Source organism: Tachysurus vachellii, chromosome 22, assembly GCF_030014155.1.
Source record: "Tachysurus vachellii isolate PV-2020 chromosome 22, HZAU_Pvac_v1, whole genome shotgun sequence".
NCBI lineage: Eukaryota > Metazoa > Chordata > Actinopteri > Siluriformes > Bagridae > Tachysurus > Tachysurus vachellii.
Genome location: NC_083481.1, coordinates 11,020,001 through 11,036,899, shown reverse-complemented (window position 1 = coordinate 11,036,899; position 16,899 = coordinate 11,020,001). Strand labels below are relative to the sequence as shown.

General features: G+C 37.1%; 1 protein-coding gene across 1 annotated transcript in view; it reads right to left on the bottom strand.

The window, feature by feature from the left end:
- fbln2 (fibulin 2) overlaps nt 1–16,899 on the bottom strand; it is a 65,332-nt gene that overhangs the window by 25,261 nt on the left and 23,172 nt on the right. Inside the window, exons 5-7 of the mRNA XM_060858407.1 lie at nt 11,252–11,441; nt 3,003–3,212; nt 1,157–1,264 (exon numbers count right to left, since the gene is read on the bottom strand). Of these exons, the coding sequence (XP_060714390.1) occupies nt 1,157–1,264; nt 3,003–3,212; nt 11,252–11,441 (508 nt within the window). The remainder of the gene's footprint in view (nt 1–1,156; nt 1,265–3,002; nt 3,213–11,251; nt 11,442–16,899) is intronic.

Here is a 16,899-nt window from a genome sequence, read left to right as displayed (position 1 = left end):
GCTATAATAGTTATGCACATGTGTGAGTGCAGTAATAATTAAACATTCTCAGGTCACACTGATCTGAATCTAAATTTAAAAAGCTATTTTTTATTATTATTTTTCAAAGTAATTAGAGATTTTTTTTCTGTTTTTCGAAAAAAAAAAAACAATTAAAACAAACCATAACAAAATACAAAGCTTAAATTAAGACACTGAGACACAATAATACATGAATAATACATAAACAGACATGAACTTTAGACGAGGACACTGTGGAAATGAAGATGGATAACAAAATGGGTACAGAGCCTTATACTCTACAGCATGATTCCTCTAAAGATGAATGAATGTTTTGTGGTGGGTCTGTGGTTGGTCTGGTGGTGGTTGCTGGGAAATTCAGGGGTTACAGATGCCTCATGTTGATGTTGGGAATACACAGAGCTAAGTACTGGTAAAAGTCAGGATTGCTGTTCGTGGGGGGTTTAGGAGATGCTGGTACATACCTCAGGAATGTGATTTGGGTCAGGAAGAGGAAAACCACCTAGAATACTGTCATACTAAGACATAGAGCATCTGCTGTGAAAGCCTGTTACACATTAGGTGTGTTGGGGTATGGGATTGTGACATAGCAGATATAACCCAAATCAATATTACAATACTTTCCAGTTTACCATAACAAAAGAACAAAGGACTGTGTCATGTTTTCTGAATCATGGGAGTAAAATTCATTATGAGAGTAATATATAAAGTGTGTGTATACAGACAACATAAAGGGTATTAGTTGTGTTGGGTCACCACACGCTGCCAGAACAAGCTATGCCATGCCACAGATTGTAAAAATTGTAAAAGATGAAACTCTTCACCTTAAGAACAGTTGCTTGTCTTTTCCTTTGTATATCACTTTTTATTGCTGTACAGTTTATCCCTCAGATCTAGTCTCTTAATCAAACTTTATGCTTGATCAAACTTTATGCAATCGTACAACAATAATGAACATTCTTCCAAAGTCAGATCTTCAATCTTTTCCTCTTGATATTTTAATATAAATATAGGCTAACAATTGGGCCTACTCAGCTTTTTACACACAAAAACACTCATTCTGCTTCTTCTAATTTAGTCAACTTTTTAATTTGTCATGTGTCTGTACATAAGAAAAAATATTGCATCATCATACCTGAACATAGATTTTGTACAGAGGAGATCTGGGTGGACTCTTCAGGCGGTGTGGCCAAAGTAAACACATTGTCTTCTTCTGTCACTCTGTTGTCCTCCTCAACATTCTCTGAAAAATGGAAAATAAATGAGGGAAAATGCAACAACAGGTCTGTGCTTATTATTATATTTTGGGAAATTGTCCCTCCAGCATGCTTTCATATAACCAGTGACTCAAAACAACCCTGACAATTTATGATAACTTCATCACACATAGACTATGTTCATTTTAATCCTTACTACCAGGGGACCAGTAACAAATAAGGTCAAACTGTAGACAATGGACAAGGTGGTACCCATTTTATCACTTTTTTTTAGCAAACTGTATGTCATAATGAGCACAATGCCAAGGATTTAATCTCAGCACCAAGGCAGAAACGCAATCTTTGTGTTTAGATCCAACACACACTGAGCATCATAAGCACAGACAAATCTTAAAACAACTCAAAATTTGATTCAGTCCTTGAGAAATAAAATGAAATGAATAACATTACCAGCAAGCTGTTCCTATAACAATAACAGTCAATTATGCTTCTTGAAAGCTTTTGGTCTAGCCATTTCATCAGTGTGTAGGCATGCATGTGAAACAGATCACCTCCCTCAGGCATTCAGAGTATTACATGAGGTGAGCTGAACCCTCTACATGCTTTACAGCTTAATCTGATCCATATAAGCATGATATAAAACTACAAAGTCAATGCATTGTTCTCATAGCAAGTGGTATATTTTCACCTTCTTCCACCTGGACCATGAATACAAAGGTTGTCTGTGACATGTGTATGATGGTGACAGATCCAATTATTACATGAAGAAAATGCCACTCAGCCCATGTTTGTAATCCTATTTGATAGAGACCAAGGACAGTCACACTGGAGTGTGTCTAGAAGAAGCACATCAAGGTAACCTGACATATAATGATAAATATTACATATTGGCTTATTCCCTAATGTTTAAACTTATATTAAGGATCATCAAATTTGGGCAAATTTCCTATGTATAGGAAAATTCTTAGTTTTAATATAAAGTCTACCTTGTTAAAGTTATCAGCTCTTCACTGAGACCGGAGTGCCAAACTGTTGGTGACAACTTATATCCAAAGGCATTTCCATAATTTCTAAGCACTACTATCCACAGCAATCACATGTAACTTCAGGTTGTCCATGTGGGACATCCTCAGCAGCAGAAAACAGCTTCCAGTTTATGTCAACTCAAACCAGAAGTAGGGCATCAGGATGGAGCAGGAAAGACCGGAGAACAGAAAAAGTCAGGATCACTGGTCTCTCATGAGTAGAGAGAAACTCATAAGAAACACTACTGAGTTTGCAGTTATAGAAAAATATTTCACACTTGATGACGTAGCAATGCCCAGTGTTGAAGCAGAGGGCTCTGTTTAATAGTTGACACATGGCTTTGGATGCTTGTTCAGAAGCAAAAGCAACACAAGTGCCATTGTTCACAGACTCATCTGCATACCTCATGTACATCTGGATGATTAAATGCGACCTTTTTGTCGGATTTCCAAGTCGTTTCAAATTTCATGCACAGCAATGTTGGACATACTAAGAAATTCTGTTTCTCCTTAAAACTTCCAGAGATCACTGTGGCTGTAGCCATGAGCGGTCTTAAATCTAAAACTCTGAGCTTACTTGAAAATTTGAGTAAAAAATCCAGAATACTAGTATGCAAAACAAAGAACCCCCCCCAAGAACCCCCCCATATATATATATATGAATAAATGAATATGTATAGAAATAATCACAATTTCTAAACCTTATTTCTGACAGTTCATGGTGCGAATATTCACATACCGAGTGAGCAAGTGTGTCCATCCTGCATCAACGTATATCCGGGGTGACATTCACATTTGTAGGATCCCAACGTGTTGATGCAGATGTGAAGGCAGCGCTTTCCCTCAAATCTCTCACACTCGTCTACATCCTCCAGGTTCTCCACAGTGTTAGATACATGCTCTAACTCAGGGATGGAGAGAGACTGCTTTGGGAATGGTCTGGCTGCCACTGAGGGGAGAAAATTAAATATTCATACAACTCTCACTTCCAAGTGCATTTTTAATGTCTGTTTGAACTTGTCAAATTAGCATTGGACATGCACAACAGCTATTATTCCTTTAAACACACACACCATACGATCCAAAGTTAGCAACCTTAGTATTTACCCTCCCATACTGTTAACAATGATGATACAGACCGATAACCAACTACCTGGTAATGTACAGTAGGATAAAGTCTAAATAGTGTGCAAATAACATATGTACCTATTTTTAGTCTCTTCCTAATTGATACTGCCATACTGTGTGGTAAATGCAAACAAATATTATAACAAGTATTAATGTAGTTGTTTTTAAAAGACGGTTTACAACAAATATGATAAAATGGTTACAATATTGTTTAAATGCTTAACTTTTAATGATTAGTTCATAGCTATAAATAAGACGTTACATAATTGAATGTGATTCATTAAATGCAACAGTTTCTCTACCTCAAATGTTGCACTGGATCATATTTAGAAAACTAGAGTCACGGAAACATGGCCAGTATTTTCAGCTGATGACCTGTGGTCTATTAGATTCTGCTGGCAGATTTGAAATCTAATTATTGTACAATTTTTTTCACACACTGTTGGGTTTCTGTGTGTATTGTATGATGGGAAAGAGGAGGAATATGAGCCTACTGCTAGACCTGAACACAATTACACTGGTACAAAGATTAATTAGACAGCATTAAGAAACTAATGCTTTTAAAGTAAAACATTGTATACAACTTACACAACAATAATATTCAAACATTTGAACTTTGGCTAGGGCAAAAACTTCCAATTTATTTTCACGAGCGTCTACTTTCATTTGAGCCATTAACCTCCACTGTGAGAATGACATGCACATAGCTTTAAAGCTGTACACAGACAACAGCAAAACAGGTGCAAATTCCATTTTCTGGCCTTCTGGAAAATCGGTTTATGTAAACAACATTTAATATTTGGCTTCATATAATTTAGTTGCAATAACTGCATGTTTCTCCAGGTACGGTAATGCTGCTGAATTGGGTTAAGGTCTGGTGATTGTGGTCAGTCTTTAGACAACCTTCCATTGTATTTCTCTTGTGGCAGTGTGTTCATTGTCTAGCTGCATTTCTCTCTAAATTGGCAGACAGAATGTTTTTGTAAACTTTTGAGTTCATTCTGTTGCTACTTTCATGAGTTACATTGTTTTGGATAATGAGCAGATCCTTTATTTGTCCAAAGTTAGTCATTTTGGTAGAGATTAATCTTGGTTGCAGAACTTCTGTGTCTCATATCTGTATTTCTTCGCTAAACCAACAGCTGATCAGAGTTTCTGCCCTACATTTCTGCTCTCAAAGTCTGCCTCAAATGGTAGAATATGATATTTTCATCCCTGCCCTTTGCAGGTTGTTGGAGACTGGTAACTGGCTGTTAATTGTCTTCACAGCGCTCGTTTCTGTCATCGACAGCTGTTGTGTTTATGCATGTCTTCATAAATGATGACTCATGCAGTCTTCACAGGAGAAAAAACACTCAACTCAAGAGTAGAACCTCAAATGTATTAATTGTTAAATCAATCAATATAACAGGGCACACCCGGGGGAACAAGTAATAGCTGTTAGTCACATATCCCAGTCTTTCTGATCACTTAAGAAATGGGGGAATTCAAACAAAGGGGTGCCATGTTCTAAGCTGTTCTGTATTTGTTCACAATTTAGAAAATAAAGCTGAAATTTTCCAAACCAAACGTCTTCAGTGTATAGCAAAAAAAAAATTTATAGCCTTGACTTTCCAATATTTTCAGAGAAGACTGCATGTCTGTGCAGAACATATCAGATACTAGATAGCATAAGATGTAACAAGCTGTCAAAGAGAAATGACTGAGCACCACTGTAAATAAACACACAGCACAAAAACAGCCTTACATGCAGCCACAGACATTTATGACTGACTATTGTGTATCTGCTGGCCTCTTGCCTGACACATTAGCTCTAAAATAACCAGACTAATGAACACAAACCCCATTTTCTGAAGGACACACTGCCAGCCATCAGACAGAACTGGCATCTGCTAATTAAGGTGCTTTATATGCCAGAGAGTCATTAAGCTCAACCTTGCCACTCAACATCTGCAGTCCCACCTCCCAACAGCTGTCAATACCACACCTCTACTCTCAGCTCCTGCCAATCATGGTGGCCTTGCTCTACATACATATTACCTTGGTGCTAATAGAAACATAAAAGGAGCTAAAGAACACCCAGATGATGCTGTACATGAGTCTGGCAGAGCTCTACTAACTCCATTAGCACTTGCCTGAGCATAATAAACAAGCGTGGTCTCGTGTTGCATGGCATAGCAGTTTAAAGTAAATATCCCTCACAGTCATTACCTGCATGTAAATGTGTCATGGTGAGAGATTAAATGTTTCCACTATAATTAATCACGGTTTGCCTGGTGTGAGAAGGCAGTGGGGACGAGAAGACATCCCTCGCGGATATAATTACCTCTCAACTGTTTTTCTAGCACTTAACTCCATAAGATAGAGTATATGTTTATGTAGATTGTGCTACACTCCTATTATTAGGAAATGAAAGAAAAAGGCACCTTTGCAGTTTGCCTCCAGGTTAATAAGTATTTTTAGCAGGCCGTCATCAGGCCATTATTCCCCAATAAACAGGGAAGCAAAAGCATTTTGAACATACTGCCTAAACTGCATAATAAAATTTTATGTTCTGTATGAAAGTCAACATCCGTAACTTAAGTATAGTTAAGTATCACAACTGCCCTACCAAAGGAAACTGACCAGGGTACAGAGGCTCTGTTTAATATGCTCAGCAGTTTCCATGGTATGTTGGTTCATAAGAATTTGCTTCTATAACAAAGGTTATTTTCTATAACACTGACAGTACTGCTGGCTATAGTTCAAAACTAGGGATGTACCGATCCAATATTTTGGATCGGTATCGGCGCCGATCCAAGCATTTTGAGTGGATCGGGTATCGGTGGTGCGTGACCGATCCAAATCCGATACCCGTGGTCAAAGGTATTGCACTTTTCAGAGCGCCTCCAGTCGAATCCATTCCGCATGAGGAATGCCCTAATAAATTAAACGTGTGTGGGACAGGACTAGGGTTGCAAAGGGGTGGAAAGTTTCCGGTAAATTTCTGGAAACTTTCCACGGGAACTTAATCTAGGGAATTTTGGGAATATTCCAAATTGGAAACTTTACGGGAATTTATGGGAATTTACGGGAATTTACGGGAATTATTTGGAAATATAAGGAAATGTATATAAACTATATCATATACAAACATAAACATTTTGATTGGTCATAAGCAGACATACATGCAAGATAATACAAATTTTAAAAATGACGTCTTGACTGATTTAATTGTAAGTAGAACTTTAATTGATTATTTCATTGAGTAACACAAAAGCATAATAAACATTATGCTTGTAATAAATGTAATCTTAATACCCCCCCCCCCCCTGCACTTCTAAAAAAGTCCCAATCAAAATGTTAAATGAAGCATTTGTTCTCAAGCTTATTAGGTCTCTGCTTCTGTTGTAGACAAGGCCTGGAAAGTGGAGGTGAATCCCCCCCCCCCCCCCCTTAAGTGATATATGGAGGATTTTTTTTAATTTCAGGGGGGAGTGAGTGTGTGAGGGGGTCATCAAATAATCTGTGAATGTGGTAACACTCCTAATTTACTGCTTATTAAGAGTTAGTAAGGTAGTTATTAAGTTTAGGTATCGGGTACAATTAAGAATGTAGAATAAGGTAATGCAGAATAAGGCATTAGTATGCGCTTAATAAGTACTAATAAATAGCCAATATTCTATTAATATTCATGATAATAAACTAGTTAAATGACCCTAAAATAAAGTGTTACTGTGCATGTTATGGAAGAATGCAAGTACATGCAGTGAGTTTGGCCTCAATGGCCCTCCAGTAAGCAGTGTGCTGTGTGCAAGTGACCGAGGAATGCAGGGTACAAATTCAACTTAAACTGCATTAAATCTTGTTGTTTTAAACAAAATTATGCTGCAAGATTTTTTTAACTACATTTAAGTTCCTTGTTATAGGCAACTCTGAATTTTTTTAAAATTCCCAGTTTATTCCCATATATTCCCGTTCATTCCCATAGATTCCCGTTAATTCCCATGGAAAGTTTCCAGTCTTGAAAATTCCTGGAATTTTGCAACCCTAGACAGGACACGCCCACTTTTTATTTACTTCCGACGCCCATGCCCGGGGTGGTTTAATAATGTTAATTAACTAACCATTGCTTGGACTTATAAGAAAAATACACATATTAAATTACATTAATGTAAATAAATATAATAAATTCTATAGGAAATATGTTGCACAACCGCCTGCGACAGACAGGCAAGTTTAGCAGGCACACTTTCTATTTACCTCAGCGAGTTAAACATGTCGCTCATTTGGGTGCAAGGTAATGCACTTTGCATTGTGTTTCAAGAGTTCTAATATAAGATTCACTTTAAAATATTGCCTTTTCTTCAGAAAATAATTAAATTTAATAATTGCAGTATATATGGTTTAGACTGTTATACCACTACCTGTTAAAAAGTACTGTTTGCTACTGCATTAATACTTTAAAAAGGTTTCTTGTGGTTTCATTTTTCATACAGTAATGGGTATTTTTGTATTTCTTTGCCAGAAACAAATAAATCTTAACTAAACGAGTTGTATACATTCTTTAGTTTTAAAGGTAGAAAAGAACAGTGGTATCGGAATCGGATCGGAAGAGAAAAAGTGGTATCGGTGCATCCCTATTCAAAACCGGTTAATATTAATGCACTCGTTCACATAATTCTAATTGTATTTCCATTATTACAGTATTTAACAAACAAAAGCTTCTAAATGATGATATGGTGAAGCTTTCTGGAAATACACATTTGTTTGAAGGAGTATCCAGGATCAATCTTTTGTGCATAGAAACTGCATAGAAAGTACTACTATAAAGGACAGACAACTTTGCATTTTCTTTAATCTCGGTGACAGACAAGCTGCAGTTTATTTTTCTTATTAATTTAAAGAAATTACTTTAAAAAATTACTTAAAACGTCTGATGCTGTTTAATAATAATTAAAAGTTGGCAAATTGCTGTATAAAACACTGGTAACAGTAACTCTGCTTTGGACAAGGCTGCATCACACTACCCCATCATTTATCATTTTTATCTCACACCTTATATTTATTTCTTATGTGTTCATTGTTTTGCAAAATAAATTCAAAAAAATCTTGCATCAATGGGACATCAAAATCCTTTGGCAGAGAACAGCACAAGGGGGTTAAGGTCAGCAAGAGAAGATCAGTGAGATTCAGAATACTAGCTGGTGTTTTCAGGATAAAAGCCTAAAAGAACGTGCTGTAGAATAAAAAGGTCACATCTTGGCTTCCTTGTAGCTCCAAGGCTACTGGCAGACTGACCGTTGCTTGAGATGGATGCAAAAGTGGGTCAGACCTGTGCTCAAGCATCAAGCCAAATGATCAAGCGGTGCAGATTGCCATTCAGGCAGCCAGAACAGTCTCACAATGTAACTTGATCTTGAAACCTGAAAGATAGGGTCAGTGGAATACGGCATCTGGGATAGCAGTCAGTAAAAAAAAAAAAAAAAAAAAAAAAAAAAAAATCCTTAAGTCACCATTTGACAGAAGACAGAATCCATAAACCAACTGGCCAGAGTATACAGGCTCTGTTTAGAATGTATGGCAAATCTCACCAGTTTAAAAGATAAAAGATGTGTTCATGTACGTATTTCCTGACAAAATGTCACTGGAATAAATTGCCTATAGGGAGAAAGTTTTCTATTGCAGGCTGTTCGGCCATCTGCCATAGATTCAGCTGAGCTCACTGTCAGCTTCATGCACTATCCTGAATAGTAACGTGACAACTGATGAATCAGCTTAGAGCCGTTATTGTCTTTCTGCTATCCATCAGAGCTCTGCTCCTTCACCATGACTGTGACATGCACTCTAAACCTTAGCTCTATTTAAAATATATAAATAAATAATAATAAAAAAAGAAAATCTGGCCCTACTTGAATCAGGCATTGGCAGCAGAATGTACAGATTTTTAACTGAGGCACCATATGGACAGCCTAAAGATACATGAGATTACTGTGGATGGTACCATTTAGAAAGCATGAAGATGGCATTTTGCCTATAGGTGCTACAGGCATCATAATACAAATACAAAAATATCATAGCTGATCATAATCTAGGTGTGGCAGACATGTTTGCTGTGATTAATTAATCTCTATTATAAGTGGCACAACCAGTACACAACTTAAGAGATCATGTCACCTGGTTGCTGCAGATTTGTACTTAAGAACTGCTGCTATAATCATAAAGGCTGTCCTATACTCATCCAAGCTAGTGTTAATTTTGTCACCTATTTTTAATTTAGTCTTAGTCTTGTGCCAAATGTCCTTGTTAGTTTTAGTCATATTTAGTCATTCACATATCTTTTTTTGTTAGTCAAGTTTTTAGTTTTTTTTAAAACACATTACTGAGATTACTGATAAACATTTCAGTAAAAAATAAATAAATAAATAATAATAAAAAAAAGTGTTTCACATCTCAAACATTGGTTAAATGTCATAATTACCTGACAAAATACACTTGAATGATTTTTGTTGAATGTAAATGTTAAACGTGTCTGGTTTTCAATTTCTGATTTAGGAGACACATTCACAAATGATTAACCTGTTCTGAAGAATATTTTATTTTAACCAACACAATTCAAAAGCTGGGGCCCAACAGACTCCGACTGACAACTTAAGTTACGTTAAGTTAAGTTAAGTTAAGTTAAGGTTTTTAAAACTGTTTTGGTTGCCTTGTGTCTCATGTTTCTGTTCAAATCAGAAATAAAATAAATATACTCAGAAAAACTGAAAAGAATAGGCCTACTTTACTGTGGGCCTAAAATACAACCTATTTACAGTCCGCAAATCACAAAAGTATCAGAGAGAAGTTGAGAACACTCGTTTAAACAGTGCATACATGCGGACTGCACATCACATTTTTTACTTTATTGATACTGCTTTTAATCCTAATGCAAAGACCGGTCATCGGGACACAAGATGTCATGTACAATAAAAGAGCCTGCGCAGCGACAGGAAATATAATTTAACACAAAAAGCCTAGACGGTGGACTTGCGCTCAGGATTTTGATTTTTTTTTTGAGCTGCGTGTTGAATTCTTTCTACACACACTAAACAGCGCGAAGCCACGAACTTGTTCTGAATATTTTAAAGGTGTAACAGCTAATGAAAAAGCAGAGACAATTGTAGACGAAAATGAAGAGAGATTTTATCTTAGTTTTTATTTTATACAAAACATGTCTCGTCTTTTTTCGTCAACAATAATGCATGTTAATTTAGTCTTAGTCAGCGTTTTTGGACAGTGGTGCAGTCTTGTCATCGTCTCGTCTTAGTCATGAAAGAAAAAAAAAAACAGGTTGTTGAACATATTTCGTCTCATCTGACGAAATTAACACTAATCCAAGCACTCATACATAGTACAATATGCGCAATTAAATACTAAGTACTGGTACACTAGTGTATACAGTTGAAAATATCTATTGCAATCTTAAGTATTTGCTTTTTGAGTCTGGTCCTTCCTCATGTCATCTTAGGGAGTTTTTCCCTTACCACTGTAGCCTCTGGCTTGCTCATTAGGGCATTACATCTGCTTTGTGACTGTCTATTTTTCAAAGTGCTATACAAATAAAAGGGAATTAGATTCAATTTAAATGGGTATGAGAATATCATTGCACCCACAGATTCTGAATGTCACATTTTCTGTTGCACAGCTTCACCCACATCCGGGCCAGAGTTTTCTCTGGCCATGAAATAGTGATTTGAATACAAGGGGAGAATTCTGCTTAAGAACAATTACAGTATGACTCACAACCATTCTTTCAGTGAGTAATTAAGGTCAGAAAATTGACAGCTGTTTAAATAGAAATCTGTGCGTGTGTGAATGCAGAAGTGTGTGTTCTGGCACCTTTTTTTGGCAGGGTGGTAGGTCTAGGTCTCTCCTTTCTTTTTAGTACAGGAGTACTATGCCCTTCATCTTCTTCCTCACAGCAGGTGAGGAAAATGTGTCCACAAGGGTAGCTAAAATGTTGATGTGCATTACAGCCCTTCCCCTCACGTCGCAGGCGCAATCCAAGTGCACAGCAGCTGCAACACTCCTATTCCAAAGAAACACACAGTGTCACAAAATACACACATTTTCTGCATGGTCTGTCTGTGACAGAAAAAAAAAATATCTTGGGATCAGCAGTCCATTAAGATCACATTACATTCCTTCATTCAGGTGGGATTGAGGAAAGTTCAAAGAGCAGACAGGCCAATGTTTTCACCACAAATCAAAGCAAAAACAAAGATTTGCTATTATGACCAAATTGAGCAGTGTTTTGGTCTAGAGCTTGGCTCATGGGAGCAAAACCCTATACTGAGGATTTAGAAGTTGTTTTTGGATCTCCGCTTAGATAAGGCCGACTCTGTGAGAATCCTGAGGAAAACATCTACAGATCTACCAGCTCCAGTTGGACTCTGTGATACTAAGAGGAGATCTGAACTCCATGTGATCCCTACACCAATACAACATTTGTCTGACTGTATATTTGGAATCACACCATCTAGTGTCACCCATATGAGGATGGGTTCCCCTTTGAGTCTGGTTCCTCTCAAGGTTTCTTCCTTTACCAATCTAAGGGAGTTTTTCCTTGCCACTGCTGCCTGAGTCACCTCAGACTTGCTCATTGGGGATAAATATATACATACACACACACACATACATACACACACACTGAACTATATATATTTTGAATTTTGATTATATTAATTCTCTATATTACTCCTTATGCTTATCTTCTGTTCTATGTTTACGTTCTGTAAAGCTGCTTTGAGACAATGTCCATTGTAAAACGCGCTATACAAAAAAACTTGAATTGAATTGAGGATTCATAAAAGCAGAAGTATACTGCACTGGTATTATAGTTATACAGATAGCTACTCAAGCAGGTCACACTCAAATGCCTTCAGTACATATTGTTCTACAGTATTCCTTATACAAGCAGTACCAAGAGTCAAATTAAATATTTCCATCTACAAATAAGGTTTTCATTATCCCTGTTCAAACTGAATACAGCTTGTTTAAGGATTGAGTCTTCTCAAATTCAAAGAATAGCCAATGCAAACATTTAACATTTCCACATTTGCCTTTTTCATACAAGCTTTCCTAAATAGTTTAAACTTTCTTGAACCAGTCTTCCCCTTAATGCTGTACTAATTGCACATAATTGTATGGAATGGCTTTGTACGCTGTAGCATTAAAATTTCACTCTCACTTTTGCCATACCTGTTTCAGTACTTCATAGCCCCATGCACAAATGAAGACATGGTTTGCCACAGTTGGGCAAAAAAGAGAGCTCTGACCTCAACCCAGCTGAACACCTTCAAGATGAACCTGAATGTTGTCTGCATTCCAGGCCTTCTCACCTGACATCAGTGCCTGACTTCACTTATACTCCTTTATCTGAGCAAATCCCAACAGCCATGCTCAAAAATCCACCACCTTCACAGCCACATAGTACACATTCACCATCCATTTAAATAGGAAAACCTGAACACCTTCCACCTTAAAACCAATCTTGAGTTAGAAGCGCAACACAAAATAATGCAGACACAGATTAAGAGGACAAGTTAATGTTCACATTAAGCATCAGAATGGGGAGAAAGTGAGATCCCATTGACTAAGCATGGTTGTTGATCCCAGTTGGGCTTGTTTGAGTATTTCACTCACTATCAATAAGAGATGTCAGAGGAAAATGTCCAGATTGGTTATAGTTGCCAGGGAGTCTACTGTATATTAACTCAATCATTCTTTACCACTGCAAAGAGCAGAAAACATTAGGTGGATGACAACAAAAGCAGAAGACCAAATCAGGTTATACTCCTGTCAGCTAGAAAAAGAAGTCTGAGGCTATCATGGGTAGAGACTCACCCAAACTGCTCAGCAGGTTTAAAACAATCACCAGATCTTTTTCCAATCTTCAACTGTCTAGTTTAAGTGAGTGCCAATTGTTAGGATTTGACCAGGGGATAGGAGGCAAATGTGACACAGAAGCCCCTTGGAGTCAGGTGAAGGGTGATTTATTAACATTCATTTCAACATTCATAGACAATGCAGAAAACAATACTGCAATTGAACTGTTAAATGTTTTAAAGACTTTTGATCTGACCCAGCACGTGCAAGGTCCTACACACAATAGGGGACACACTCTTGATCTGCTCATTAGCAAGGGTCTAAACATTTCATCCACTGTTATCAAGGAGGAAGCGCTATCTGACCATTTCTGTGTTTACTTGATCTGTCCTGCCACTGATGATAGATCTGTCTGTCAAAAAAAGGTTTATAAATGAAAACACCAGTGAGGTATTTATGAATGCTATATCAATGTTGCCAAACATATCGGCAGACTCTGTTGATGTTCTCCTTGAAAATTTTAACTTAAAAGTTAAGATACTATTGATGGTATAGCTCCAGTAAACGTCAGGATGATCACTGGCAGACGTAAAGCACCTTGGAGAAACACAACAGCTGTACAGAGCATGAAAAGAACATGCAGAAAAGCTGAACGTATGTGGCGGAAAACAAAACTTGAAGTACATTATAGCATCTATAAGGACAGTCTTTGTCCTTTCAATGTAGAACTAGGCACAGCTAGACAGATCTTCTCAAACATTATAAAACAACAACATAAACAACACTTGCACTCTTTTTGCTACTGTAGAGAGACTAACAAACCCCCCAAATCAAGTTCCTAGTGAAATGCTCTCTGACAACAAATGCAATGAGTTTGCAACCTTTTTCTCTGAGAAAATCAGTAATATCAGAATGGCAATCAATACGGCCTCATATTGTAATGTGGTCAGTCAGACCTCATTACAACAACCTCAGAAATTTGTCATTTTCTCAGAATTTGACAATTGATATAAAAACCTTGGAGGAAACCGTACAACATCTTAAAGCATCAACTTGCAGCCTTGACACCCTTTCTCAAAAAGGTACTTAATGGGTACAAAAAGGTACTTAAATACCTCTCTGCTCACAGGCACTTTTCCAGAGTCCCTAAAAACGGCAGTTGTTAAGCCTCTCCTAAAAAAGAGTAACCTAGACAAAACCATACTTAGCAACTACAGACCAATCTCAAATCTTCCTTTTATAGGCAAGATCATTGAAAAGGTTGTTTTCAATCAGCTGAACAAATTCTTAAACTCAAATGGCTATCTGGACAATTTTCAATCTGGTCTCCGCCAACATCACAGCACAGAGACAGTGCTCATAAAGATAATAAATGATATTCGCTTAAATCAGTGCTGGTGCTACTAGATCTTAGTGCTGCCTTTGACACGGTAGACCACACCATACTCTTACATAGACTGGAAAACTGGTAGGGCTTTCTGGGATGGTCCTCAAATGGTTTAAATGATACCTAAAAGGGAGAGGTTACTATGTGAACATAGGTAACCATAAATCTCAGTGGACATCCATGACATGTGGAGTCCCACAGCGCTCAATTCTTGCACCGCTTCTCTTTAATTTGTATATGCTCCCAATTGGTCAAATAATGAAAAAGAACCAAATTGCTTACCACGGCTATGCAGATGACACCCAGATATACTTAGCCCTGTCCCCTAATGACTACAGCCCCATTGACTCTCTATGTAAGTGCATTGATGAAATTAACAGTTGGATGCGTCAAAACTTCCTCCAGTTAAACAAAGACAAATCCGAAGTCATCGTATTCGGAAATAAAGATGAAACTCTCTGGTAACGTGTGTGTTAAGAGTGTTATATAAAGTGGTTATGTGAACCAGCTCATAATGTAGCATTGAATACATCACATTATAGCATTACATGATATGTTTGCTTGCACCAGATGATACAATACTTCCTCCATAACCTCGCCAACTTTTTAGCGCAACGGCGTGCTGCATGTGACGTCATTGCTATTGCTCGTTTGCGCATGCGGGTCAATTCGAAACAGCAAACAGTTCACACTGGTATCTGGGATCTGAGCAAGATATCCGAATTGAGCATTAAGACTTGCAGTGTGAACGCGGCCTTAGAGTCTGACCTTAATTTCAGTGGCCATGTGAAAGCGATAAGCAAATCAGCTTACTACCATCTCAGAAATATAGCCAGAATTAGATGTTTTGTTTCAAGACAGGACTTAGAGAAACTTGTCCATGCTTTCATCACCAACAGGGCGGATTATTGCAATGGACTCCTTACTGGGATCCCCAAAAAGACCATTAGACAGCTGCAGCTCATACAGAACGCTGCTGCCAGAATTCTGACCAGAACCAAAAGAATCTGAGCACATCACTCCAGTCCTCAGGTCCTTACACTGGCTTCCAGTTACATTTAGGATAGATTTTAAAGTGTTGTTACTCATTTATAAATCACTTCATGGCTTAGGACCAAAATACATTACAGATATGCTAACTGAATATAAACCAAGCAGACTACTGAGATCATTAGGATCAGGTCAGTTAGAGATACCAAGGGTTCACGCAAAACAAGGTGCGTCAGCATTTAGTTATTATGCCACCTATAACTGGAATCAGCTTCCAGAAGAGATCAGATGTGCTTCAACAGTAAACACTTTTAAATCAAGATTAAAAACACATCTGTTTAACTCTGCATTTACTAAATGAGCACTGTGCTGCTTCACACTGACTGCACTTTTTATCCAAATCACTTTTACTCCTGTTTTATTCTTTAACATTTTAAACTGTTTTTTATTGAAATTACATTTATTTTCTTTAATTGTTCTTTGTTTTTATTATGATTTTATCATACGTCTCATTTTTACATACATTTTTTTCTCTCTTATAAACTGTTTTCTAATTTCTATGTAAAGCACTTTGAATGACCTCTGTGTATGAAATGTGCTATACAAAAACTTGCCTTGCCTATTATTGCGCACACACAGTAACAAACCCCAATAATAAAATAATCCAAAAATAAAACTGTACAAAATTTAGCCTATATACAAAATACTTACAAGATAATTCAGCTAAATCAATTAAACTGAACCACATCAGCACGAAAACAGCATTATATATATATATTTTATTTTATTTATTTATTTATTTATTTATTTATTTATTTTATTTTTTTTCCTCTGTACCCCCATCTGCAACCACCAACTCCTACAATAACCCACACTGACCAACTGTGTGGGAGCCATTTTATACTTTAGTCCCACCCCTGGATGTAACCATTCTGAAATTGGTGGGGGGGTTTCTCCTCTGACTATAGGAACATACAATCATTGGCAACAAATTATACATTAATGAAAATAAATAAACACAAACACACATGTCCAACCACCATTAAGACTGTAAACGCCAAAACAATACATTTTTATACAGGCATAAACTGGTGACCCATATGATGTCACACAAAAATGGCTGCTCAGCATGGTAAGTGTATAAAAGTCCCAGGTTGTAAATTGCACAGGTTTGGTTCAGGAAAATGGAAACTGGTGAGTGTTTGCAATCTTTGTGTGTGTATATATTGCCCAATAAATGATAGTAGGTAAAAACTTGTGTCAATTGTTATTTCAAGTCACA